We start from the raw sequence: 22,540 nt of genomic DNA on the forward strand, positions 1-22,540 counted from the left end.
GCAGGTATCTGGGCTTTAAAAGAATTGCTGTTAATGCTATGATTCAAGACAATTCCAAAGGACTCATGATGTAAAATGCTATCTCCACATCCAGAGAAAGAACTGATGGAGTTTCAATTCAAATAGAAGGATACTATTTTTTATTTTCTGTATTTTTTCACATAAAAAAATTTGGGGTGAGTGTGGGTCTATGTCTTCTTTCACAACATAACTAATGTGTAAACATGTTTTGCACAATTGCACTTGTATAACATTTCAAACTGCTTACCTTCTGGGAGGAATGGAGGGGGTTAGCAATGGAGAGAATTTGGAACTCAAAATTTAAAAAAAAATGAATGTTAAAAATTGTCTTTACATGTCATTGGGAAAAATAAAATATTAAAAATAAAATAACTGCTATACACATCAATAGCTAACACTTTCTGAATATAGTTTTGGTTAATTGAAAAAACCTGGAAATGTTATGTTGGAGGCAGCTAGGAAACACAATGAGTAATAATAGCATTGGGTCTGGTGTCAAATTTGGTTCAAATTTGACCTCAGATATTTACTAGCTGTGTAAACCCTGGGCAATTCACTTAACCTCTGTTTGCCTCAGTTTCCTCATCTGAAAAATGAGGATAATTAGCGCCTATATCCCAGGGTTGTTGTGAGATCAAATGAGATCACAATTGAAAAATGCTTAACACAGTGCCCAGCACACAGTAAGTGCTATGTAAATATTAGCTATCATTTATTATATAATATATTACAATACTATATGTGTTAGAGAAGAGAATCCCAGCTGCAAAAGCATAGTGAAGATCAATGATCATGCATTATGCAGAAAAAGCAGTTTCATGTGGTGCAGATGTTCCTTAAGGAACCAATAACATTGACAACTGAAGTCTAGAGTTGAGAGTTACCCTACGCACATATGTTTTCCTTCTCCTTCATGTGTTTTCCTGCCCAATTCCTCTACCTCTATGCCTATTCCTTGCTAGCTATTGAATGCATTGATGGAGGAGTGTGATCTGGGTTTATATGTATATTGTGATCACATTCTATTATATATTTGCTCTAATTTATTGCTATCTAGAAATTTCATTATTATAGGTATTATTATACATTATTTACTTTTCCTTATTGTTAAGTAAATGGCGATATTTAAGATCTAGAATGTCATTATTATGAATGGATGGTTGTGTCAATGTTACACACTGTGGATGTGTTGCCTTGTGAGTGGCTGGATGTGTAGACAGAGAACACATTGGATGGGGGCTCAAGAGCCAGCAAGACAAATAGGGGATGTGTATCTCCCTTCAATAGGGTTGTGCCTCAGACCCGAGACCACAGAGTGGTGGTCTGTCACTGGGAACTTAGATCTCCTCATGTAAGGCTAGGTTAGAATGAGCAAGCCAAACCCAGGATTAGTGGTGTTTTCCATGGGCTTGAGTGAGGGACTGAGTGACTGGTAGTATACACGCAGAAACTCCATTGGATGTGGCCTCACCATAATATACTTAGCTTCATTATATTTGGGATGGGGAAAGGAACTGACCACACCCACTTGTCTCCTTATATAAGCCCTTAATAATGACATGGTGATTGACTGTTTGATTTGAGTGAGAATCCCTCCTGTTGCAAGAACTGCATCTGATATTTACGCTGGTTCATTGCTAGTCCAGATGCTACTAGTCTCTCCCCTTTGGGGTTACCTTCTGAAGGGGCAGCTGCTCCTCCAGCAGCTTTGCCCTTCGGGTTGCAGCAGCCTCCAGTAGCTGGTTCCAGCGTTTGAGAAGGGCAGCATGCCGATCCTCAATGGTGCTTGCCCTGCTGTGCTCCCCTGCTACCAGCTGATCTTTTAAGTCTGTTATTTCTGATAGCCGCTCCTGCTCAAAGCTTTTCAGTCCATCCTCCAGTGTATCCTACAGCAGGGCAATAGAGCAATAGAGAGGAGTAAGCTGGGGCTGTCCATGTGGAGACCAAGAGAGACTCTACAGCTGGCAATCTACCAGATTTGAAGCACAGCTTGAGTAAGTGGTGTGTGAGGGTCAACATGATGGTCAAGATAAGTCCTACATAGGTGATTGAGGAACCATAAGTTAAAAGTATTAGACATTTAGAGTTAGAAGCTATCTAACCCAATATTTTCATTTTATTTACAAAGAAAACAAAGGTTGAGAGAAATGAGTCTTGGGGGCAAATATCAGAGCAAGAATTTTAGCCCCAGTCCTCTAACTCCAAACCTTATATACTCTCTACTACACCACACTCAACCAGGATTATGTCTAGTGTCACAAAAAGGAGTGGAAGCCTAGGTTTGTTCATTAAATCATTCACTCAGTCATCCCACTACAATGATATAAGCTCTCTTAAACCAGAGAGAAGAATCTTATTTTAATTTTGTAGGTCTCTTCAGTGCAGCACAGTACTCTGCATAGAGTATTTCTTTAATAAATACTTGGTGATTGAACATGACATTTGAGAATAGAATTCCCATTAAAACAGGGAGCAGGGTCTTAACCAAATGTTTTAACTTCCTCAGGACCTAAGAGAGAGACTAATAAAATGCAGAAGCAGAACAGACCTTAGGGTTCACAAACACCATCATTTTACAGATGGTGACAGAATACAGGACCAGGACACAGACTCAGGTTTCCTGATTCTCTTCAGCCCAGCACCCTGGGTCTGTCTACTATATCACACACTATCTCTATCTTGGACACCAAACAGATGGAGGATTTTGGAACGTGTATCTCAAAATAAGAATTGTGCTAACAGAACCCTAGGAGCTCGGCATATAAAAATCCCTACTTGGTAAGAGTTGACAATAGAACAGTCAAAATAATTAAAGCCAGCATGAAATAATGTAGGAGGACAAGGGTTCCTCTCCTTTCTCAGGTCCCTCAGTGCACAGACTTCCTCCTTCTCTACTGGCTAACTTTCTGGCAAGAGGCAGCTCCCATTCTTACCTGCCTGGTGAGGAGCATACGGTAAGCAGCAAGGTCCCCTCCATTTCCATTGATTTTCAGAGTGACCTCTTTTTCAGCTGAAAAGCATAGGTTGCACTCATGAGCGTAATTACAATTTATGAGAAGGGGCTGGAGAATGATGGGAGTAGGAGCAAATTTCTTTAAAGCAACTACATACCATATTCCTAACTCTAAGAGTTATGAGTCATTGAGATGTATAATACCTTTTAAAGTTATTCCTCCCCTCCCCCCCCAGCCCCGCCAAGGTGGAGACAGTAGGGATGAGATTTTACAATCACAAGATAACAAGATTAAGTGTTTAAAAAGACTTTGGAAGTCTTCTAGCCCAATCCTCTAATTTTATGGATAAAGAAATTGAGAGGTTAAATCAATTGTTCAAAGTAACATGAATAATAATTGTCAGAGTTGTGATTCAAACCTAGGCCAAATTCAGTGTGATTTTCTGTTTTGTTTTTGTTTTTACACACCACGTGTAAAAGGACAAAAGATAAGTACAACAATGACTATTTCCACATTCAAAAAATAAGATGCGCAAGAAGAATGTGCTAGAAGCAACTCCAATTAGCTCATAAGTACCAGATGTTAAATTTTCAGTGTATTTACATCTTGGAAATAGGCAAATGTTACAAATCAGGTCCTAATTTATTGTGCTGTGATTGCCTAGACTTAAGAAAGTGATGGAGAAAATGTTAATAATGCAGATTAAACTTAAAAGTGTAATGTGTACTAAATTTTTTTTTCAGACAGGTGATTGTTAAACATTTACCAGCACATCCCTGAATGTAAGGTACATGCGAATCATACAAAAATCAAACTTCATTATACATTTAAAAGGAATAGCAAATTCTACAAAATAGATTTGCAGTTTCATGTGTAATCATGTTTTATCTTATACCTTGTTATGGAAATGCTTGTTTTATTCCATAAATTAAAAATAAAATAAACAGAAATTTTTAAAAAATCAAACTTGAATTATAGCCACTTTTCTGAGTGGAGGTGAATAGAGGCTGAAAGCTATTCTTTGACTTTGCTGCTCAATGGTGGCATCCATGATGTCAGAATCAAGATCTCTGATATCAAAAAGAATGTGCTTGTCCCCAGTACTGTGGTCTTCCAAACCTGCCAGTTCATAAAAAGACTCTGAAAGGATAATGTGAAAATGCACAAAGATCCCAAGTCCAGATCAGCCTGACCATCAGCTCCTCAGTGTGGGGGGATACTGAGCTCATTCAAAACATACCTATCCAGGACTCCACTGTGTCAGCCTTCCAGTTAAACAATTGGAAAGCAGCATCCTCTTCCAATTGGGCCTTCCAAGCTGCGATTGCCTTGGCTAGAGCAGGGATCTTTGAATTCAGTCCATTGATCTTGGCCTTAATTTTCTCTTTCTGCTGTGTGTCCTCCTACCTCAGGGGGATAGAAAAGAAGGAGAGGTAGCAATCAATCAACAAGTGTTAATTTCTTAGAACTGACAACTACACAGTCCAAGGCTAAGAACTTGGAAAGCTTCACATACAGTTCAAATATGATTATCTTTTTGACCTGGGAGGGAGGTGTGTTTGTGTGTGTGTGTGTATGTTAGGTGTTTGTGTGTGTGTGTGTTTGTGTGAGTGTGTGTGTGAGAGAGAGAGATTAGATGGGAATGTCAGAGGTCAAAGAGGACTAAGAGGACATTGAAAGTGACTTGCACCTGTGCAGGAATCCCCTTTATAATCTTTACTAATGGTCATTCTGCCTCCACTGATGATGGGAAGTCCAACCATGGAGGCAGAATATCCAACAGCCTCCTGAGGCAGAATTCACTCCTGAATTTATCTAATTATGAGGCAGTTTTTCCTGTCTCCCTTCCAGCTCTCTGAATCTATCTGCATGACTATGGACGAATTTAATAATTGACTTCTAGGCCACTGAAGCGACCCATTTGGTTCTATTATCTATAAAACCACCAGGAGCAGTTTGTTAGTATTGGTGAACTGCCCAGTTATCCTTTTCCTTTCCCTTCTGCACAAGCAGCCATAGAATCATAAGATCATAGGATTTAGAACTTAAAAAAAACCACACACACAGACATCATCTAGTTTAGCACCTCCATTTTACAGAGGAGGATACTGAGAGAGGTGAAATACAACTAGCACAATTAGGCTCAGTAATAGTAAATAATTACTAAGAGTTTGTGGAATGATAATCAGGAAGCTGTGATATAGTTAAAAGCATTATATCAAGAGTCAGAGGATTTGAGTTTGAATTGTGGAACTACCACATGCTATTTGCTGACCCTGGGTCAGTTACCTGCTTACTCATGGCCTCAGTTTCCTCATTTAGAAAATGAGAAGATTGGACTAGTTAACCTTCAAGATAGCTTGCAGCTCTAAGATAGGTGATTCCATTCAACAGTTTTATTAAGTGCCTACTATATGTGATGAGCTCTGTCAGATGCTGGTGATACAATGGAGAAAAACTATATTGCCCCTGCCTTCGTGGAAATTATAATCTGTTGGGGGCAAGTCATATGAATGAATGAATGAATGAATGAATGAATGAATGAATGAAAAAAAATCATTTTAAGTGATTAATATATGTCAAGCACTATCCTAAGGGGATGGGTGTGGATGAAAATACAAAAGAGAGATAAGAAAAACAGTCCCTAACTTTAAGGAACTTATATTCTAATAGAGAGAAACAACACATATAGGGAAGGCATGGCCAAGGAGAGGTGTTTGGTTTGAGAATCATATGAATGGTGGATGGGTACATAGGAAAGTTATTTAACAGAAATATAAATAAGTGGGATACAAGATATAATGTGATAATTGAGTTGATTACACAAAACTTTGGCTATTCCATAATATTACCAATATAGAAGGCAGGAAAGCAAGATGATCAATAAACATTTATTAAGTGCTTACTATATCCCAGACACTGTGCTCAGCACTGGGGATACAGAAAGAGGCTAAAAGGACAGTGCCTGCCTCAAGGTACTTAAAATCTAAGGGGAGGGGAGGCAACATGCAAAAAAAGACTATACAAGGTAAGCTATATATAACACAAATTAGAAATAATTGAAGGCACCAGAATTAAGAGGAGTTGGAGAAGACTGCCTTCAGAAGGTGGGATTTTAGTTAGGAGTTAAAGGAAACTAGGGAGGTCAGTAGTTGGGGGAGAGTGTTCCAGGCATTGGGGACAGTCGAGAGAATGGCTAGAGCAATGGTTTCTTTCTCTTTCCTATTGCCTAAAATAGACTTCTAGTCACTATTTTCAAATAAAAGAAAAAGTTAAGCCATGATCCTCTGCTTACCTTGCTCAGAAGGTCTTCTCCTTCAGTGCATACTTCCTGTACTCGAGTCTCGTGGTTTGCAAAGTCATTCTCCAAAGCCTCATGCTTCTTAAGTAAGCTCTGTATGGGAAGATCACAGACAAGTCAGTTAAAAATCATCAGACAGAAAGCTGAGAGTCTAAATAGGCAGAATAAGCCACGAATTTTGGGACATGACCAAAGTGCATAGTTTTTAAAAGATGTTTCTCTCTCTCTCTCTCTCTCTCTCTCTCTCTCTCTCTCTCTCTCTCTCTGTCTTACTTCCAATGGGGAAAAGGTGGTAGGGAGAGAAAATAAATATTTACTAATTAAAAAAAACATAATAAAACAATCAGTATTTTTAAATTTTGATTTAAAAAAATCAAAACAAATCTTCTCCCACAAACTGAGTCCCCATCACATCTGTCCTTATTCTTGTCATGATACCACTATTCTCCCAGTTACCCAGGCTCCAAGTCTTTGAATATAATCTGCTCCTATCTTTCCAAGCTGTTGACTCTTTTTTGAAAAAGGAACTTCTTTCCCAATCTCCCTGTGATAATTGTTTTATGAGCCTGCACACCCCTTGCCAGGGTTATTTTAGCACAATCAGGGAGGCAAAAGAGTTGAGCTGTGACAGCAGGAAAGTGGCAGATGCTGCCAAGAAACACAGGGAGGGCACCAACCTTAGTCCCTTTTACAGCTGCTACTAAGCCTCATATAAACATAGCAACAGTACAGGACTTCAAGAACATGTTTCTATACTGAAAGACAATACAAAAGTAGAAAGAACTCTGGAACTGAAGTCAGAAGACCCAGGTTTGAATCTCACTGCTGCCATTTACTACCTGTGTGACCTTGGTGAAGTTCCTTATTTTCTGTGGAGTTCTGTAAATGAAGCGTTCATTGAGATGATCTCTAAAGTCCTTTCCACCTCCAAATGCTATAATCCCTATTCCTGTTATTGTAAATCTGGTTGTGTGGGAAGAAGGCTGTTCAAGATGCTCAGTGCAGAACTCTTTGTGGTAAGGCAATATGACTCTAGAGAGTCTGGTTACCCTGGTTGTGTACCTTGCTTGTCTACATTTATTATATTCCCTTGTGTTGCGTGTCTCTAAGAAATTCTAATCATTGGGATATGTTTTGAAATGATGAGGGATGTCAATGATTCTACTAGATCACAGAGTCAGCGACAGTTCCATAAGGTGCAATGGATAGAGCTCTGGGCCTGGAGTCTGAAAGACCTGAATTCAAATCTAGCCTGAGATGCTTACTACCTGTTTGCTCTTGGGCAAGTCATTTGACCTCTTCTGTCTCATTTTCTTCAGATTATAAAATGTGGATAACAGTAGCACTGACCTGCCAGAGTCGTTAGGAGGATCAAATAAGGTAATATTTATAAAGCATTTGGCACACCATGACTGGCACATTGTAGGTGCTATAAAATATTAGCTATTATTATTATCAATAGTAGTATGTTAACACCTTCTGAACCTTTCTTATTCTCTTGAGTTGCCCTGAATCAGAGTTTGAGGGACCCTGGCAGTGAGCATTTTCCAGATCCTAATAGACCTCTGTGTTTCCTTGCCTCTCTTCTCTCTCCTTTACAATCCATCTTGCTTACAACTACCAGGGTCACTAATTTGGATGTTACTTCCCTTTCAGCCAGTGTTATCAGGGGAGGCTCCTCCCCCTCCCTTTAAATTATCATGGCTCTCTTAGCTTTAGCTGCCTCTCAGAATACCAGACACGTTACTGACTTCTCAATATACAACATATTGATCCAGGGCTGGAGAGAGATGCTTGAACTTCCACTAAGAGTAATGCTTTTTCTCATTTATACTTCAAAATAGTACCCCAAGAATCTCAACTCCTGTCAGTTTGGCTTATCTAGATAAAACTCTTTAATCTTTAATTGTTCAACTTTGGGAGCTGGTTTGGACTTTAGAGGTGTAGTGTTCTCAAGCAATCATCAAAGGACTGATTTGGTTACTGTTAGATAGACTCCATTATGTTTGTTAAATGATTTACTCTTTTAAATTTCTAACCAAAATCTTAAAGGTAGGATAATCACCATTATTATATCAAGCTACCTGGTTCAAAACCAGTTTGGGTTGATTTATGAAGAATAATAAGGGCTGCTAGGTGGTTCAATGGATAGAGTGTTGAGTCTGAAGTCAGGAAGACCCATCGTCCTCAGTTTAAATCTGGTCTCAGACACATTAGCTGTCCGACGCTGGGTAAGTAACTTAACCTTGTTTGCCTCAGTTTCCTCATTTGTAAAATGAGCTGGAGAAGGAAATAGCAAACCACTCTAGCACCTTTGCCAAGAAAACCCCAAATGAGGTCACGACTGAAATGACTGAACAATAATAATACTATAAAGCAGCAGAATCTGGGTTCCTTAGATTATAACACTTCAAACTGACCCAAGCTTCTTGCAAAATTCCTAACACTTCCTTTTTTAATTTCCAAGGCCTGGTGCAATTGATTGTATGTATTAAGACAAGCGGCTCATAGATTTAGGCCTGGGATGGATCTTAGAATCCATTGATTACAACTTCTCATTTTAAAAATGAGAAAAATGAGGCACAGAAAAGTTTCAGTGTCTTGCCCAGTTAACACAGATAAGTCCCTGAGATAGAATTTGGAGTCAGGTTTTCCTGATTCCAAATACAATGCTCTATCCACCATCCTGTGGTGTTTTTCATTTAAATGAAGCCCAAATCTTTCCAGAATAATCAGAGAATAATAGAAGGTTAAACTGAGAGGAAATGTCATAATCCTCTGGTCCAAAGGCTGGCAGATTCAAGCCCATACAGCCTATGAGTTAAGAATTTTTATGATTTAAATAAAGTTTTATTTTAATTAAAAATGAAAAGACCATTCTTAGCTCAGAGATCTGCCAAAAGAGGCAGCAGGGTGGGTTTGGAACTTGGACTGTCGTTTGCCTAACTCTGTGACAAAAGTATTTATTTTACAGAAGAAGAAACTGAGGAAGAAGTGGAATGACTTGCTCAGAGTCACAAAATGAATTAGTGACAAGGCTGGGAGGAGACCCAGGTCTCTTGATTCACTATCCAAGTATCTTTTCACTCTACCTGGTGCTAATTCTATAAACATTGGCAGCTAGGTGGCACCATAGTGCACAGAGTGCCTGGCCTGAGTCAGGAAGACTCATCTTCCTGAATGCAAATCTGAGCTCAAGACACTTAGCTGTGTGACCCTGGCAAGTCACTTACCCCTGTTTGCCTCAGTTTCCTTGCACATAAAATGAGGTGGAGAAGGAAATGCAACCAGTCTAGTATCTTTGCCAAGAAAAGCCCAAATGGTGTCATGAAAAGTCAGATAAGACTGAAGAATGACAAAACTCTGTAAATAGTTCAGGCATATTTCTGTTTAAACTTAGTTTGGTTCTGTTTAAATATTTTAAGTGGGCTTATTATTGCCATATTTTGAGGAAAAAGAGTTTGTTGCTTCTAAGGGAGAAGCAAATTTACAGCGGGATGGAAGCTTGAAAAAGTTAATAAAGAAGTTTAAACTATGTACTCATAGATGTAAATAAATAATGCTATACCAACTCTGGACTTCGAACTATGTTATGCTGAGGAGGATAAGACCAAAGATGAAGAAAATTACATTATAAGTGGAAAAGGATAGTCACAGGATTTACAATGGAAATATGAGCAATGGTCATAATCTCTCTGAGTTTTAGCAAATTCACATGAAGTAAAGGATCCAGGATACAGAAAGCCAATTTTTCCTTCATGAAATGAGGTACAAAGATATATTGAGTCCTTGAATCAGCTGAAGTGCAAATTAGGATTGTTTTTTTTTTTTAAATCAATAAATATTTACTAAGTGCCAACAATGAGCATGGCCCTGGATCAGGACATGTAGATGGAAAGATAAAAATAAAACAGTCCCTGACCTCAGGGAGTTTATTTTCTACTCAAATGGCAAATCAATGCCTTCTTGTTGATAAGTGCTAAGCAAGTAATTAAATGATGCCCTTGAAATGTGTGTGGGGGAGAGAACTGGAATGATTTTTGATACCAAGATGCTCTGAAACCTCAGAATTCTGAAGCAAAAATAGTTGTCATATGTGTGACCTCGAAAGTTTCTGACTCAAAGATAAAATTTAAGGCTTATCATTTTACTCAACCTTAAGAGAATAGTAATCATTGACCCAATAATTGAGCATTTCTGAGAAAGTACTTGACTGTATCTCAGTGTTGTCATTTTTTTTTATCTTGCCCTAAATTGTGAGAGGCAGCATGACCTAGATGATAAAGACTGTCTCAGACATTTATTAGCTGTGTGAGTATGGGCGTGCAATAACCTCTCAGAGTCTGTTTTTGGGGATAATTGTTTTTTTTTTAACCTGTCTTAAGGGTGGTATGAGGAAAGTGCCACATAAATGTAAGGGGTTTTTAATCTGTTTATATTGAATAATGAGAGATAAATACATTGGCATACTTGACTATTTTAATAACTTTTTGAACATAGAATAATACATGATTGTATTGAGTGCTATCATCTATGGGCTTTCCTATCTGTACTTGGAAATCACCAAAAGTGCAGGTTACCCCTAGGACTGTGGGAACATGACCCATATATGGCCTTCTGGAGGAGCCCAAATCTGTATCAATCAAATAGGAGGTTTCCAATCCCTGGAAAGAGAAATCTTAGAAATTCCATTGGCAGAAATACTATCTCCTTAACAGGTGCTAACACAATGGTCCTACATAGTGGGAAGTTTCCTTCAAGATAGTGGGAGTTCTGAGTTTGGGTAGAGTTTTCTTTCTGCTTCTAAAGAAAGCTTGTCTTATGAGAAGAGCCCTTTGTAGTTTTAATAGAGCTGAGCTTTCTAGATTCCCTAATATTTTCCCTTCCTTGCACAGAACCCCAAAAATAAAGTTGAGATTTCAATTCTTTTCCACTCTCACTTGTGAGAGTTAGAGAAATTCCTTTGGACCCTCAGAGTATCAGTATCTCTCCCCTCTGTGAAAAGGGATGAATAATCCATATCTTCCCACCTAAGATGGCAGCATTGTTCAGTGGGAAAAACTCAGGACTAGAAGTCAGAAGACCTGGGTTCTGGTCCAGGCTTTTCCATTTACTAAGTGTGAAATCATGACTAAGTCATTTCTCTCCTCAAGGCCTCAGTTTTCTCATCTGTAAGATGATTGATTTTTTTTTTTTAGAATTTGATTTTGTTTTTATTTTTTTCACTTCCAAAAGTTTTTGGGTTCCAAATTTCTCACCCCTCCCCCCACCCTAAGATGGCATTCATTCTGAATACCCCTTCCCCTGGTCTGCCTTCTCTTCTATCTCTCCCCCATCCTTTCTCTTATCCCCTTCTCCTTCTATTTTCCTGTAGAGCAGGATAGACTTCTGTATCCCCATTTCCTGTATTTCTTATTTCCCAGTAGCATGTGAAAATACAATTTTTTAAAACATGTGTTTTTAAAACTTTGAGTTCCAAATTTTCTCCCTTCCTCCCTCCCCACCCACCCTTATTGAAAAGGCAAGCAACTCAATATAGGTTGTACATATGCAGTTATGCAAAACACTTCCTTAGTAGACATGTTGTGAAAAACTAACTCTATTTCCCTTAATCCTATCCTGCCCTTCCATCTATTCTATTCTTTCTTTTGACCCTGTCCCTCCTCAGAAGTATTTACTTCTGATTACCCCCTTTCCCAATCTGCCCTCCTCTCTATCACCCCCTGCTCTCTTGTCCCCTTCTCCCCCTATTTTCCTGTAGGGTAAGACAGATTTCCATACCCAATTGAATGTGTATGTTATTCCCTCCTTAAGCCAAATCCTATGAGAATAAGATTCACTCATTCCCTCTCACCTTCCCCTGTTTCCCCTCCACTGTGAGAGACTTTTCTTTTCTGTTTTTTTTGTGAGATAATTTACCCCATTCTACCTCTCCCTTTCTCTCTCTGAGTAATCCTCTCTCATCCCTTAATTTTATTCTCCAGATATGACCCCTTAATCTTCAACTCACCCTGTGCCCTCTATCTATCTATCTATCTATACATACATACAATTTTTTTCCTTCAACTACCCTAATACTGACAAAGTTCTCATGAGTTACAAATATCATCTTTCCATGCAGGAATGTAAACAGTTCAATCTTAATAAGTCTCTTATGATTTCTCTTTCCTGTTTACCTCTTCATGTTCCACTGGAGTCCTGTATTTGAAAGTCAAATTTTCTGTTTAGCTCTGGTCTTTTCATCAGGAATGCTTGAAAGTCCTCTATTTCACTGAATGACCATTTTTTCCCCTGAAGGATTATACTCAGTTTTGCTGGGTAGGTGATTCTTGGTTGTAATCCTATCTCCTTTGCCCTCGGAATATTATATTCCATGCCCTGTGGTCCTTTAATGTAGAAGCTGCTGAATCTTGTGTTATCCTGATTGTGTTTCCACAGTACTTGAATTGTTTCCTTCTGGCAGCTTGTAATATTTTCTCCTTGACCTGGGAACTCTGGAATTTGGATCTCTTTCAGGAGGAGATCTGTGGATTCTTTCAATTCCTATTTTGCCCTCTGGTTCTAAAATATCAGGCAGTTTTCCTTGATAATTTCTTGAAACATGATGTCTAGGCTCTTTTTTTGATCATGGCTTTCAGATAGTCCAACAATTTTTAAATTCTCTCTCCTGGATCTATTTTCCAGGTCAGTTGTTTTTCCAATGAGATATTTCACATTGTTTTTTAATTTTTCATTCTTTTGGATTTGTTTTACAGTGTCTTGATTTCTCATAAAGTCACTATCTTCCAATTGCTCTATCCTAATTTTTAAGGAAGTATTTTCTTCAGTAATCTTTTGGACTTACTTTTCCATCTGGCCAATTTTTCTTTTTAGGGCATTTTTCTCCTCTTTGGCTTTTTGGACCTCTTTTGCCATTTGGGTTAGGCTATTTTTAAGGTGTTATTTTCTTCAGTATTTTTTTGGGTCTCCTTTAGCAAGCTGTTGACTTGTTTTTCATGATTTTCTTGCATCACTCTCATTTCTCTTCCCAGTTTTTCCTCTACTTCCCTTACTTGCTTCTCAAAATCCCTTTTGAGCTCTTCCAAGGCCTGGGACTGATTCATATTTTTCTTGGAGGCTTTGGATGTAGGAGCTTTGATTTTGTTGTCTTCTTCTGGTTGTATATTTTGATCTTCTTTTTCACCAAAGTAAGATAATATAGTCTGACTCTTTTTGTGCTGCTTGCTCATGATCCCAGCCAATTACTTGAGTTTTAAACTCTTTGTTAAGGTAAGAGTCTGCTTCCAATGTGGAGAGTGTACTGTCCCAAGCTTCAGGGGTTGTGCAGCTGTTTTCAGAGATACTTGTAGGGACCTGTAAATTTTCAGTTCTTCCAAGGTGGTATGATAAGGGGCAAGGTGTTTACTCCTTTCCTGGCCTGTGACCACAAGTATTCCTTTCTGTCCCGTAACTGTGAGGAGGGGTTCCTCTCCACAGCCACTACAAGCTCCACCATGCCAGCACTCCTCCTCACCCCAGCACTGCCTCCCAGAACTGTGACCCAGATCCACACATGGGCAAAGCAAGAGATTCCTGCCTCAGCACTGGCAAAGAGATCCCTGCAGTCCCTCTCTGATCAGCCACTGGATTCCCCCTCAGTCTGTGGGGCAGAAGCTCAGGAAACAGCTGCCCCCCTCCAGGGCCACACTCTTGGGGAATGGAGCTGAGACCCCGCCTTCCTGTCTCAGCACCTCAGAAACAGACTTTTCCCACTGACCTTCTAAGTTATCTTTGGCATTTGTGGATTGAGGAGTCTGGAAACCTCCACAGCTGCCCGCGATTCAGTCCTCTGAGGCCTGCTCCAGGTTTGCTGTGCCTGCATGCCCACGCTGAGCTGTGCTGTACTCCCAGCCCGGGGCGATACACATTTCTGATCAATCATCCAGGTTGTCTTGGGCTGGAAATTTGTTTCACTCTGTCTTTTTGTGGGTTCTGCTGCTTCAGAATTTGTTTAGAGCCATTTTTTATGAGTATTTGGAGGGATTTGGGGGAGAGCTCAAGCAAGTCACTGCTTTCACTCTGCCATCTTGGCTCCACCCTCAAGATGATTGATTTTTGAGGCTCATTCTGTTTTCCCCAGGCACAGATACCTTTCTGTCCCTTCTGTCCAACCATTTGAGAGAAGTAATAAGATAGCATAGATGATAGCATAGTTAACATGAGTGGGGAACCTGCAGCCTCAAGGCCACATGTGACCCTCTAGGTCCTCAAGTGAGGCCCTTTGACTGAATCCAAACTTCACAGAACAGATCCCCTTAATAAAATTTGGACCATAAAACTTGGATTTAGTCAAAAGGCTGCACCCAAGGACCTAGAAGGCCACATGTGGCTTCAAGGCTGAAGATTCCCTACCCCTGGCATAGCATCTAAGATGAAGCACACTCTATAAACACAACAGGCAACTAGGAGAAAATGAGATCCATTTGACCCACTCCTCACCTGTGTGGCAGGTAATATGTCTCCTATATCCCCTTGGGCAACAAGAGCTGTCTTCTCATTGATCCATGCTTCCTCTTCTTCAGCATTCTCCATGAACTGCAGATACTGCTGGGACTCATCTAGGCGGAGCCCTCTGTAGGAGTTTTAGGGTAAAAACAAGAATCAGATGGGGTCCCTCAAGGACTGGGGAGTAGGATGGGAGACCACAAGGTAAGCCATACTTGACAAGGTAGCTTCTTCATAGCACTAGACAGGATGCCACAGGCCAATCAAAGAAGTCAGGAGATTTCTAGATCTTGTGTTTATCTCTTGGTTTGGCTTCAGGATTTGGGAGTTTGAAAGTAGTTGGGTACCTCTGGGGCCTGTGAGGTAAACAACATATCCTGCCCCACTGTTAGTGGCAGATGACCATAGTGACAGTTCCATAAAATCCATGATTGAGTAGAGGGTTAAGTGGTGTGATATGATACAAAGAGCACTAGTTTGGACATAGTTTTGAATGTCAGCTCTGTCACTTACTGGGGCAGCTAGGTGGCACAGTGGATAAAGCACTGACATTGGAGTCAGGAGGACCTGAGTTTAAATCTGGCCTCAGACACTTATTGTGTGACCTTGGGTAAGTCACTTAAGCTTGTTTACCTCAGTTTCCTCATCTGTAAAATGAGCTGGAGGAGTAAATGGTATACCACTCCTGTATCTTTGCCAAGACACCCCAAATGGGGTCACAGAGAGTCAGACATGCCTGAAATGACTCAACCAACAGCAAAATCCTTCACTTACTAGCTGCCTGTCTTTAGACAATTCATTAGGACTCTCTGGGACCTTGGTTTCCTCTTTTATAAAATAAAGGAGGTGGACTAGAAGGCAGTATGATGCAGAATGAGTGCTTTATTTGGAGTCAGAGATCCTGAGTTCAAATCCCTGCTCAGCTTCTTATTACCTGTGTGACCAGGTCACAAGTCACTGCACTTTATCCTTAAAATGAGGAGGTGAGCAAGTTAGGCTAGATGCAGGTGTAGGGAACCTATATCCTCCAGGCCACATGTAGCCTTCTACATCCTTGGGTGTGGTCTTTCCACTGAGTCCAAGTTTTACAGAACAAATCTTTTTATTAAGGAGATATGTTCTGTGAAGTTTGGATTCCATCAAAGGGCCCCACTTGAGGACCTAGAAGGCCACATGCAGCCTCAAGGCTGCAGATTCCCCACCCCTGGACTAGAGTCACTTGCAAATCTAAATTCCTATGATCCCGTAACATATTGTGCTCTGAAGACACTTCTGGATTTTCCCTACTATTGCTGAGGCCAAGCAAGTGGTGAGCTCAATGTCTGAATCATACTCAGTGATAGTACTGGGCACTACCAAGTCCCAAGGTGCTTCTTCTCCACTACCCTTATAATCCACTCCTCCTTGGAAACTCTACCCAAAGGAAGGAAACCATGGGTATTTGTTTATCCTGATAGGCACCGGTTGCTCATCATTCCCTGTGTGACTGGAGGAACGTGTGGGGACACAAGGGCCTCTTAAATGTTCCTGTAGACTAGGGGTTGGTGGCTTGAGGTGGAGTGAGGAGTGAGGAGCATAGAGAAACAGAGAGACAGAGACAAAAGTAGAGGCAGAGATTGACAGACAGGCACAGGGAGAGCCAAACAGATGTCCATTTGAGCTCCCTATATGGTACAAAGGCCTCAAGATGGAGCCTCAAAGGATATGCCAATCATTGCTACCATCCTATGCCCTTATCCTCCAGCTCCTGGAAAGGATTCAGTACAACATCTGGTACTTACCGAATCTTGGCCAACTCTTCAGCTCATTCCAGTGCTGCACCAGCTGAGCCAGCCTCTCCTGGATCTCCTCCCGCCCCACAGCATCACTGTCTCCAAGTTTTTCTGCAGTTTCCAATACTCCCTATAAAATAAACCACCTTATCCCATGTTGAGGCAGTTCTAGAATTATCTGCCCACCATCCCATGACTTTTGAGTCATTTCCTATCTCAGCCATAGGCCCCCATTACCCGTTTACAGACTTCCCTTTCCCTCATATGCTCCTCAGTTTTTAGAGGAATGCTGGGAAAAGGTGAAGTCATCAGCAACATCTATGGTGATCACATTATGTAGGTGATTCTGCAAATCATTCACTAACATCTTATAATGGAGCAAAAAGAATCACCTCCTGCCCTCTTTGGCCATGTACAGGCAGTTTTTCCTGGTGCCTCTCAGCTCTATCCTAAATATAGCAAATGCATTGTTATTGTTAAGGTTAAGGAATCAATAATTAAATAAGACAGTGATCCGAGAAAGACAACCCTCCCAGGGATATTCTGGAGCCAACTCAAGATAGCCAATTGTTATATTTTTCAGTGTGAGCATTAAGACTTTGGAAATGGGTAAATGTTATTAATCAAGGATTGCTTTAGTGTTTTGATGATTGTCTGAATTTAAGGAAGTGATGGAGAAAATTTTAATAATGCAGATTAAAATTAAAACTATGTCATGCCTGCATTTTCCCTCAGAGAAATGAATGTAAAACATTTTCTTGAACACCCCTTGTCCTACCTGGATGGCTGGTTCATGGGCATCCAGCTCCCCCTCCAGGCGTTTATGTTTTCTCTGTAGGTTCTGCACCCCAGGAAGGTCCCGTCCATAGTCCTTGGAGCTCACTCTCAGCAGCTTTTCCCTGAGGTCCAAGACAGAAACCCAGACCTGAGACATTTCATGTTATAGCAGAATCCTGGTTCTCAAAGGAAAGAGGGTGAGGGGAGAGTTCTGGGAAATGAAGGACATTTGGGTTGCAAGTACTGACCAGTTGTTTGCTGTCAGTTGGAGCAACTCTGAAAACGACCTTTTCAGACTTCTGTCAACAGTTTTATTCCATTTACTAGTTTCCCCACTGCCCCTTAGGGTGTTCAAAGTTTTGCTAATCACCTTCCCTATTAACCTCCTTTCTCTTGCCCATCCCTGTTTCCCTTCTCTTCCAATTACGAGTATACCTGTCACTTACTTTTTAAACAGCCTGGAAATCCTGACAAGGTATTTTTTTTTTTAGTTATTATTATGAGGCTGGTGAGGGTTGGGGGTGGGGTGGGGAGGAAGAGAGACAGACAGACAGAGAGATAGACAGAGAGACAGACAGACAGACAGAGACAGAGAGAGAGAGACAGATAGGCACAGAGAAACAGTTAGACACATAGAGAACAGGATGAAGAGACAGAGAGAGACAGAAACAGATACAGAGAGATAAAGGGAGATAGTAAAAAAGAGGAGAGATGAACAGAGTGAGACATGGAGAACAAAATAGATTGGCCTGAACTATGATATGTAAAATAAGTGACCCTGGGTAAGCAATATCATCTAGGAAGGAGAAAATTCCTTCTTACAAGATATCCTAACATGGCAATCAGTGGTAGGGATTAGAAACTTATTTGTGCACATATGTGTACAAATGTATTCATATGTGTATATGTGTATACATGTATATATATGGGGCAGCTAGGAGGCATAGTGGATAGATTGCTGGGCCTGGAGTGAGGAAGACTTCTCTTCCTGAGTTCAAATCGAGCCTCAGAGACTAGCTGTGTGACCCTAGGCAAATCAGTGAACCCTATTTGCCTCAGTTCTTTATCTATAAAATGGGCTGGAGAAGAAAATGACAAACCACTCCAGCAACTTAGCCAAGAAAATCTTTAATGGGGTCACAAGTTGGACACTGAAAAGCACACACATACATGTATGTATATATAGGTGTGCATGTAAATGTGTATGTGTGCAGATACATAAATACATATATATGCAAAAATGTGTATTTTATATTCATATATAAGAAAGGAAGACAGAATTTCCATGTATTACATATTTGCATACTTGTATATGTGTATGTGTGTATAATCTATGCATGTATATATTATATCATATGTAAAATTTTACAGGTATATAATGTGTACATATATGTACAAATGTATACATATGCACATATTTTTATATATTATATATCATGGATATATTATGTGTACAGCTATGTATAACATATATTATATACTTGTCATGTGTTAATGTATATGTATATATATGTATGTTATGTGCATGTATGCATGTATATATGTTTGCGTGTGTGTGTGTGTGTGTATGTTTTTTCATCAGATTGCCACAGGGCCTCAAGGCACAAAGAAAGGTCAAGAACTCCTGGGTTTGAGGACAGACAAGCTAGTCAAAGATGTCAGGACATACTTGATCCAGGATTCTTCATCATCCAGGTCCTGGAAGAATTGGAAAAGGGCATGGGCCTCCTTGAGCTTTTTGTGATGTGCAGCGGCCAGATTCTGAACATTCAGGAATCGGTTATTGACACTATCCAGTTTCTCCTTGATCTCATCAGCATTGAAAGCTCCACTGTCAATAAGATGAGTAGCCAACTCATTTAAGTCCTTAAGAAAGTCCTGTAAATCCAGAGTGGGTGCCATGAGCAGATGCAGCACTATAGATAGTTCTCCCATGCCCTCGCCCCCCAGTCTCCAATATGTCAGCTTTGCCGGACAAAGACTTTTTAATATTTTTCACTCCTATAACCTCTTCAGTTCAAGTTGGAGAAGAATTGATGGGAAGAAAGGTATAATATAAGTAGAAGACTGATGTATACCATGCAATTTGCTACTTAACCCTATTTTTCACTAGTATCTAATTCTTTCAAGTGTTCTCTCTCCCTCAACTAGACTGTAATCTCTTAAAGGTGAGAGATTGTTCCAACATTTAGTATCTTTTGTGTAGCCCTCCGCCACAACCAGCAAAATCCTCAGCATATAGTAAGCACTCAAAATATTCGATCCAATCATTTCTTGAAAATCATACACAGCTAATGGTATTTTTGAAGTTGGGCCCTAAAAAGTTTACATGATGTTTTGTTGTATATTTGAAGGGAAGAGCAAGTTATATGTGGTAGATTTGCAGTTTCATATGCAATCGTATTTTTTGTCATACTATGTTATAAAAATGTTTTTCATTTCATAAACTAAACATATCATTTTAAAGTCTAAACAATCATCAACAATAAAAAATACAGGGGCACTTTCTAGGGTCTGAATATTTAAATTACATGAACTACAACCAATTCCATCACCTCTGATCTCCTGCAGATTTAATAGCCCCACTGGGAAGAGGTGGCCAACCCCTCCAATACATAGAAACTATTTAGCAATTGTATTTATGTGCATTATTGAACCCCTCAGAGCCATGATTTTCACATAGGTAAAACTGAGGCAATAACAACAGGTAGCATTTATATAGAATTTTTAAGAATTATAAAACACTTAATATATTATCTAATTTGTTCCACACAGCAACCCTGGGATTTGGGTGCTATTATTATTTCCATTTAACAGATGAGAAAACTAAGACACAGAAAGGTTAAGTCCATCAGTCAACAAGTACTTATTAAGGGCCTACTATATGCCAAGCATTGTGTTAGGCGCTGAGGATAAAAAGAAAGGCAAAAAAAAATTTTTTCTATTCTCAAGGAGTTTCACAGTCAGTCAACCAGTGTCTGAAGCTAGATTTCAATTCAGGTAATATCACTTCTAATGCAAACCTCACATGATTGTTAAGAAGAAAGTACTTTGCTTCAGTTGAGTTTTGTTTCATCTTTCTGATGGTTCCTCCTATTGGTTTTAATTTTTACTTACAACTTCACTAATGTGAAAATATGTTTAATGGGTATGTAAATGTAAAGCCTATGTCAGATTGTGCGCCATCTTGGGGAGGGTGGGGGGAGGAGAAAAAGGGAGAAAAAAAATTTTCAACTCAAAAGCATATGGAAAAAATAAATTTAAAAAAATTTAAAAAAATAAAATAAAACAAAATAATAAAAAAAGAAGAAAGTACTTTGCAAACCTCAAAGCACTTGAAACTGAATTATAATTATAGTAACTATTATTATTATTATTTTTGTTATTGTTCCTATATATAACACTGATAGATATGTTCACACATTCTCATAGTCCAAATAGAGATGTCCTCATGCTACCCCGGGCACTCCCTGTTGCAGTTCAGAAATGACAGGGTCTTGGAACTGTGCCAACTAGATATTTATATTTTCCTTCAAGAAGAGAATACAAGAGACATGTGCATGGGTAATGCAAGTATTATTGTTCACCTTACAGGTGAAGAAAGTGAGGATCAGAGAGATGGAGTGTGCATGACTTGGAATTAGGAAGAACCCATGTCCCTCCTCGGACACTTTCTAGTTCTATGATCTTGAGCAAGTCACTTACCCTCTCTGTGTCTCAATTTCATCATCTGCAAAATAAGGAATTTGGACTTATTGGCCTTTAAACTCCCTTCCACTCATAACTCTATCATCCTGTGACTTGTTTATGAGCATGCAACCAATAATGGCCCATACATTTGCCTATGATCACACAATGGTAATGTGACAATGGTTTCCTAAGGAAGCAAGATTTAAGAGCTTTTTTTAAAAAAAATTCCAAATCCAAAGCCCTTTCCACTTTACTACATTTTTAAAGTTTTGTAGCTTTAGTGTTTAGGGCCGGGTAAGCAGTTTGCTCATTGGCCAAGATAAAGGACTTTCTATGACACTGCCTGATTAGGGAAAAAGTCAGAAACACATCCATTCTGGATGAGGAGGAGGAATTTCAGCAGCCACTTACCTCACGAGTTGACATCTCTGTTTCCAGCAGTTGATGCTTCTTAAGTAAGTTGGCTGCTGAAGCCAAGTCCCTGGCTTGGTCTTTCATTGCCAGCAGGGTCTCTGCCTTAAATAAATAAATAAATAAATGAACAAATGAATAAGTAGATAGAATAGAATAGATAGATAGATAAGTAGACAGACAGACAGATCGATAGAATAGATAGAATAGATAGTAGATAGAATAGACAGATGGAACAGACAGTTAGAATAGACAGAATAGATAGGTAGATAGAATAGATGGAATAGATAGGTAGATGGAATAGACAGATAGAACAGATAGGTAGATAGAATAGACAGATAAATAGAATAGATAGATAGGTAGATAGGATAGATAGATAGATAGATAGATAGATAGATAGATAGATAGATAGATGGATGGATAGCTAGATGGGTAGATGGATAGATGGATGAATGGATGTAGCAGTGAAGGGAAAAGCTGTCATTTAGTTATAACACTCTTCAAGGAGATTGACCACCCTCTGACCATTCATCCTGACAAGGAATCTGTGGCCTCATGTCTACCTTAGGCACTATCTTCTCAATCCAGTGATCACTAATATAATGAAAAGAAGAAAAAACACTCACGATATTTTTGTAATAGAAAGTTTGTACCTGTCAAGAGGATGCTGGGAAAATCCAAGAAAATCATGAAGAGTTTAAGTCAAACAGTTGTTTGGAGGGGCTAATAAACTAATAGTAACATGTGCACTGGCCTCCTTGTTACTCTAAGTACTCTTCCTGCTTTCTTGTGCTTCCCAGTCTTTCAGATAAACATCAATGCCAGAATAAGAACAGAAGTAAAGGGGTTCCCAAAAGCCATTTGCTGGGGGAGGGTAGACCATGAAGGATAAGAAGGAGATAGATGAGACTACTACTACTACTACTAACAACAACAACAACAACAACAACAACAATAATAATAACTAGTGTTTACCTAGCACTTATGGTCTGCAAAGCACTTAACATATTATCTCATTTGATCTAGACCAGATGAGGGCTTTGAAGAATTATGGGATAAAACAAGATGATTTTAAAAAGTTAAAAGTTAGGTTTGCTATAGACTTGGAATTCGGGAAAGGAAAAATTACT

General features: G+C 39.4%; 1 protein-coding gene across 1 annotated transcript in view; it reads right to left on the reverse strand.

Moving 5' to 3' along the window:
* SPTA1 (spectrin alpha, erythrocytic 1) overlaps nucleotides 1-22,540 on the reverse strand; it is a 103,610-nt gene that overhangs the window by 21,784 nt on the left and 59,286 nt on the right. The window contains 9 exon segments of the mRNA XM_078156189.1: nucleotides 1,698-1,907; nucleotides 2,955-3,031; nucleotides 4,216-4,378; nucleotides 6,271-6,369; nucleotides 14,755-14,887; nucleotides 16,538-16,662; nucleotides 17,311-17,431; nucleotides 18,979-19,187; nucleotides 21,411-21,515. Of these exon segments, the coding sequence (XP_078012315.1) occupies nucleotides 1,698-1,907; nucleotides 2,955-3,031; nucleotides 4,216-4,378; nucleotides 6,271-6,369; nucleotides 14,755-14,887; nucleotides 16,538-16,662; nucleotides 17,311-17,431; nucleotides 18,979-19,187; nucleotides 21,411-21,515 (1,242 nt within the window).

The sequence above is a fragment of the Phascolarctos cinereus genome, unplaced genomic scaffold (genome assembly GCF_003287225.1).
Source record: "Phascolarctos cinereus isolate Bilbo 61053 unplaced genomic scaffold, phaCin_HiC Scaffold_5;HRSCAF=322, whole genome shotgun sequence".
NCBI classification, from domain to species: domain Eukaryota; kingdom Metazoa; phylum Chordata; class Mammalia; order Diprotodontia; family Phascolarctidae; genus Phascolarctos; species Phascolarctos cinereus.